The 6,770-nt window shown below is 37.6% G+C and overlaps 1 protein-coding gene across 1 annotated transcript; it reads left to right on the plus strand.

Moving 5' to 3' along the window:
* The first annotated feature begins 5,598 nt into the window (after positions 1-5,598).
* On the plus strand, positions 5,599-6,450 carry LOC131994801 (uncharacterized). The gene has a single exon (XM_059361688.1). The coding sequence runs from the start codon at positions 5,599-5,601 to the stop codon at positions 6,448-6,450; it is 852 nt and encodes a 283-aa protein (XP_059217671.1).
* Positions 6,451-6,770: the final 320 nt, after the last annotated feature.

Consider the following 6,770-nt stretch of genomic DNA (forward strand, 5'->3'; position numbering starts at 1 on the left):
CAAGCAGCACTGCCCTGCAGAAGGTTGTGCATAAAATAGAAGAATCGATGCCAAGACGTACACATCGGCGGTTTGCATTGACATCGAGACGGCGTTTAATAATGTGCGGACCGACACATTGATCCAATCCTTAGACCAGTACCGGGTGGACCGGTTCTTTAGAGATTGGATAAACCATATGCTAAGGAACAGGTGTATAAATTGCAGGTCCCTTGACGTAAATATATGGTATAAAGTGGCACAGGGCACGCAACAGGGGGGCATTTTATCGCCATTCCTACGGCTGACCATTATAAATAACCTATTACGGATGCTGACTGACGAGGGATTTGAACCCGTCAGCTATGCAGACGATGTTATAATACTTCTTGCGGGTAAGGATTCAAACCAGCAATGCAGAAGGGCCGAAGGGTCTTGCATATGGCATATGACTGGGCTAGACCCAATGGTCTCAACGTTAACCCAGAGAAGACAGGAAGAAGAAGAAGACCAAAGTGGGCCAATTTGATGCACCACGTTTTTCAATAAAACGACTTCGATATCTGACAAGGTAAAATACTTAGGAGTGATCTTGGATAGGAAACTGAATTGGAAATGTCCCATTCAGGAGCGTACTGAGACGGCTCACATATGTTGGGCACTATGTAGACAGGTCGTAGGCTCGAAATGTGGTCTGAATCCGAAGATAGTCCACTGGCTCTACAAGAGCACGATTAGACCAATACTTACTTACGCCTCAGTAGTTGGGTGGACTGCTATGAAGAATAAGTGCAACATAAGGACCATACAACAGGTTCAGAGAACATGTTGGAGCGGTGAAGACCACGCTCACTAGGTCACTGGAGACTATTCTAGATATCCGACATACAGATTAAGTGTGAAGCAGCCATTGCGGCTATGGGACATTAGGCGATGGTAGAATGGATTGAGGACGATCATACCATCGTGGTATAATTGAGGCGACAATAGCGGCACAGTCTTGGACTGACGGAACCCTAGTATTGCCATCTGGATGATCATGTTACACGGATGGATCAAAGCTAGAGGACAAAGTGGGCCTGGGGTCTACATTGAGAACCCAGGGACAGAGATCTGTTTTAGACTGCCTGGCCATAATACGGTCCTGCAGTCGCAGATCCGGGCGATCTCGGAATACGAGGACGTCGAGTGTGAACATCTTTACCGACAGTAAAATTGCCATAAGGGCAATAACAACCAGGACGGTAAGGTCACAAACAGACTTGCAGTGTAAGAAGGAGATTAACGCCTTCTCTGAGGATGGCAAAATCCGCATCGTTTGGGTGCCGGGCCATAACGGAGCAAGGGGAAATGGAAGGGCAGACAATTTGCGGTGAAGGCCAGAGGACTGCCATCAATAAACTTAACTTAACTTAACCCGAAGCCTTTCGGGTCGACGCAGTCCGTGTTATGCGAGTGGGCGACGAATGCAACATTGAGGAACAGCGAAATGGTCGGTAGGATGGCGAAAATCTTATGGGGGGATCCAGATCGTGAGAAGACGAGACTATTACTAAAAGGAAGCAAGAAGGTTAGTATAGCTATTGGTATCATAACGGGACATATCGGACTACGAGCTCACTTATGTAAAATCGGTGCGGCAAGTGATAGCATGTGTAGGGCATGCGGGGAAAATGATGAGACGTTGAACATTTCCTTTGTCATTGTCCGGCTTTCGAGTCTAAAAGATACCAGCACTTAGTTGGAGACACAATACCAGACATGAACCAACTTAGGGGAGTAGTATTGAAAACAATTAAGAATTTTGTAAGTAGCACGGAATTTCTAACTTAAAATTTTCTTTTTAGAGGTTACTCTATAATTTTTAGAGCGCACAACAAGCCGATTACTGGCTTAGGTGTATGTCCATAGTGGCATGGAGCGGATTAATATCTGCACCCTCTTTTCAACCCAACCTAAAGAAACATTTCCCTTTTTGAAAAATATTTTCCTTCGTATTAAGAATTTTTTATTTTAAATGGAAGTTTTAACTTAGCTTTGCGTCTTGTTATTAAAGACAAAAATCTAAAATGAAGGCCAAAATATCATTAAAAGTTAAGAAGTTGATTTTGGGACAAGACAACAGTGAACCGTAGTTAAAGACGCAAAATTGCCTTAGGAATAGGAGCGTCTTTGTGCGTTTCATTTTTTTAGGCGTGATTTTTCGAACATCTTCCAGCTCGAGATCATATTCAATGCATTCTAATCCAAGAATAGCATAGCAAAGAACTTATAAAATTTGAGCAAGTGTGTGTTATTATTCAAATCACTTTGACTGGTTAGTAATTCGCGATTTCTGTTTCGCACCTTTGTCAAATTAATTAAGATGCCCTACATAGCCAAATACTATTGAGTACGATGTAGAGCACACTTTTGTTTTAAAACAAGGCTCAATAAGTCCTATTTGATTTCCTTTATAGAACTGTCAAATAAACCTACTTTCAAGCTGCATTAAGTTTTGTGGATACCGGTGTACTACACTGGAAAATGAGTTTCTTATTTTTTAGTAAAAAGCTTACTCAAATATGGTATACAAATTTTATTTCACCCTATGCAAATTTTCTCTTATGTTATGAAAATTTAAACTATGAAAATCATATCCTTTTTCCAAAGATTCCGCATTTAGTTTATGTAATTGGATTAAGTATACATATTTCCTGAATTTTTTCCCTAATACCATTTAAAAAAACTATTGACTTAAGATTAAAAATATTACTAGCAAGAAGAATTATTGACTTTATTAAATATTACTAGCAAGAAGAATTATTGGTTAAGTTGTTTCCGAGAAAAACGAAAATTACCTATTTCATCTGCACCAGTCACTTCCTGAATGACCCAACATAAAATTATTCTATATCTCGGAAACTGTGAGCGCTATGTAGACAAAACCAGTATGGAATTGTAGATATTATAATGGGCTTTCAAATGAATCAATCCGATTGCGAATCGGTTAACTCGTTTTTGAGAAAAAAAGAAAATTACATATTCCATCCGCACAAGTCACTTCCAGAATGACCCAACCTAAAAATAATCTATATTTTGGAAACGGTAAGTGCTAGGTAGACAAAACCAGTATGGAATTGTAGATATTATTATTGGCTTTCAAACGAATCAATCCGATTGCGAATCGGTTAAGTCGTTTCCGAGAAAAACGAAAATTATATATTCCATCCGCACAAGTCACTTTCAGAATGACCCAACCTAAAAATAATCTATATCTCGGAAACGGTGAGTGCTAGGTAGACAAAATAAGTATGGAATTGTAGATATTACTATTGGCTTTCAAACGAATCAATCCGATTGCAAATTGGTTAAGTCGTTTCTGAGAAAAAAGAAAATTACATATTCCATCCGCACAAGTCACTTCCAGAATGACCCAACCTAAAAATAATCTATATCTCGGAAACGGCGAGTACTAGGTAGACAAAATAAGTATGGAATTGTAGATATTATTATTGGCTTTCAAAATAATCAATCCGATAGCAAATCGGTTAAGTCGTTTCCGAGAAAAACGAAAAATACCTATTTCATCTGCACCAGTCACTTCCAGAATGACCCAACATAAAATTATTCTATATCTCGGAAAATGCGAGTACTGGCAACAAAGTAACATCTGTTTGCCAGTGATTAGTGTGCCATATCTATTCACATCTGCATCTCGTATAATTTTCTCCAATAGGATATTAAAGAGATCACACGATAAGCTGTCTCCTTGTCTGAAACCTCGTTGGGTATTAAATGGTTCGGAGAGATTCTTCCTATTCTTACTTAATCTACACTTCTGCATGCTTTTGAACCAATTGTGGAAGCAATTTTGCTACTCTGATAGAGGTTTTTCCAAAACATGCATTCTGATAGCATCAACCGCTTCTTCAGGTGTCGAAAAACGTTGAGCTCTCATTTTATATTTTTGCGTACGGGAATAAAAAGAAGTCATTTGGTGCCAAATCAGGAATATACGGCGGATGATTCATCAAATCGATATTTTGAGTGCTCAAAAATGCAATTGTTTCTTATTTTTAGAGCATTTCTTTAGACCAATCAACAAGAGCCTTTTTTTGAGCGATTGACAAATTGATTTTGAACTATCTTCACGAAATTCCTCTTGGAGTGAACTACGACCTCGGTTGAATTCACTATACCATCGATAAACACTGGTCCTTGATGGAGCTTCATCGCCAAAATTTGAATTAAGTTAATCGATGCATTGTTGTTGAGTTCATGCACATCGAAAGTTGTAGAAAATAATCGCACGAAAATGTTCCCGAATGGAATCTTTTAAACTACTGTAAACAACACAAATAGCGCTCATATGTCAAAACGTTCTAAATTCGTATAATCTCGTATAATAATTTGCTCTATCGCAAACCTTGGCATATTGGCAGATTGCAACACAAAGGTTGTCAAATCCCGAAATATAAAAGGCAACCCTCGTACATGTTCCTTGTAAGTTCACTTTTAAGCGTTTTCTATGCAACAACATCCAACTTTTTCAAGATTCAATGTTTAACTCATCAATTTAATTTATTTACTGATTTATTTATTTATCTTTATCTATCTTTATATTTATTAATTAGTAAAATTATTTATTTACTTATTCATTTATTTATTTAGGTATTTATTTATTTATTAATATCTCTTATTTATTTTTTATGTATTTATTTATTTCAATTGAAGTTATTAGTTAATATTTCTAAAACAATTCTTACCAATTCAGAGATATTGTAAGAGCTTAAGGTTTAAACTTGTTCTAGTTTAATAACACAATTCGTTCTGAGTAGTTATTGGAGGAGTTTCATAAAGATATTAGTAGTTGGATGTCTTCATTTGGTAGAAATATATGAAGTGAAGTACTTTTTTTTCTTGCTGCACTACAAAAGAAAAAGAGCATAGTTTCAACCTAGAAGACGCATCTTTTTTGACAAATCCTATTGACGAGTTTGTTGGTATCAAACGAAATCGAGATATGGGAAACCAGTCAAATGCTAATACAAAGCAAAAACACATTTTCTGCTTAACTTAAAAAAAGGGGTTTTGGTACATTGATAGAAAAATGACTGTACTTTGCCAATACCGCCTAGTATTATTTTGTTTGCGTCATTGGAAAAATTTGTAATACCATTTGGTATCAATTCAATACCACACAAAGGAGGCTTTTAAGAATTGACGGCGTCACATTTACATTCTGTCATCGCGCCATAAGTGTTGTTGAGCTTTGTACTTAAGATATTGTCGCCATTATAAAATTTTTGTTAACAAATAAATAAATTGTATTAAACAAACCTGTTCAAATACTCGAAAGCGGTGAAAATCGAATTTTTTCAATTCTAAGGACATTCTACATCGAAAGCATGATAGTCTCTTGTGTGGAAAACGATGCTATGTTGGTGTATTCATATAAAAACCACTTCTGGGAATCAATAAATATGAATCAATTGATTAATACAAAGAATTGAGGTTGGTCACGGTGTACCATTACGTTTTGTAATAGTTAACATAAATAATCGAAATAAAATCAGATACAAATTATTTTCAAAGGGGTGGAATAATCAATAATGGTGGGAAGCAGCTGTTAAGTCAATGAAGCATCACCTGAAAAGAATTATTGGAGACACGAAGTTAACATATGAAGAAGTGAGCACAGTGCTGTCTCAGATTGAAGCGGTTCTAAATTCAAGGCCTTTACACGAACTCAGTAGCAGCACGGAAGATGTCGACACAATAACACCAGGCCACTTCTTAATTGGGCGACCATTGTTAGAAGCTCCGGCGAAAAGCGATGAAGGAGACTTGGGATGCGTTAACCGGTGGAAATTAATACAACGAATAAAAAATCATTTTTGGAGAAAGTGGAAGGAAGAATATTTAACATCCTTGCAAAATCGAACAAAATGGAGAAAGAAAGAGCGGAATTTAGAGGTTGGACAAATGGTGATACTACGAAATGAGGATACTCACCCAGCTCGGTGGCCACTAGCAAAAGTCACAGAAGTACATACGGGCAAAGATGGAGTGGTAAGAGTGGTGACGGTTAAGACACAAAGTGGGGAATTGAAGAGACCGGTCCATAAGTTATGCCCGCTAGAGCACGAAGATGAAAGATTGGAGGAGAAGAATATGGAAAACTTGCAGCGGAAAAATGCGCAGTTAAGCACGACTAGGCGATTACCAAGTATACTGGGAAATCCCACAATGATGATGATTATGTTGGTAAACATTTGTATGTTGATGCCGACTAAAGCTACGTTTGTGCACGAGCTGAACAGTTCCACGGCAATGTACTTGGATCCGATATCACAGACCCATATGTCATCATCTTCATGGAATATGGTCATATATTTCGAAATGCGAAGTTATTTGGATGCTTTGGAGCTTGCAGCAAGATTACTGGACAAATCAAAAGAAATATGTCCGAGACTCCAAACATTTTAAGATCATGCTGGTTCGCTAATAGGTTTCTCACGTTGTTTTCCATTGCCACGCGATCTTCGTCGTCCATCACTCCGAAAACCCAATGTTGAAAAGAGCCTACGAACTTCAATGGAGCTCCTCTTTTCTGGCGTCTATCTTCTTTCATGAATAAACGATTATTCGCCTTTATTTTACTTATTTTGTATTCCATGTTCCTTATAACTGACCAGCACTGATCTTGAAATGTTTGGAGTCTCGGACATATTTCTTTTGATTTGTCCAGTAATCTTGCTGCAAGCTCCAAAGCATCCAAATAACTTCGCATTTCGAAATATATGACC

The sequence above is a fragment of the Stomoxys calcitrans genome, chromosome 2, assembly GCF_963082655.1.
Source record: "Stomoxys calcitrans chromosome 2, idStoCalc2.1, whole genome shotgun sequence".
Lineage (NCBI taxonomy): Eukaryota > Metazoa > Arthropoda > Insecta > Diptera > Muscidae > Stomoxys > Stomoxys calcitrans.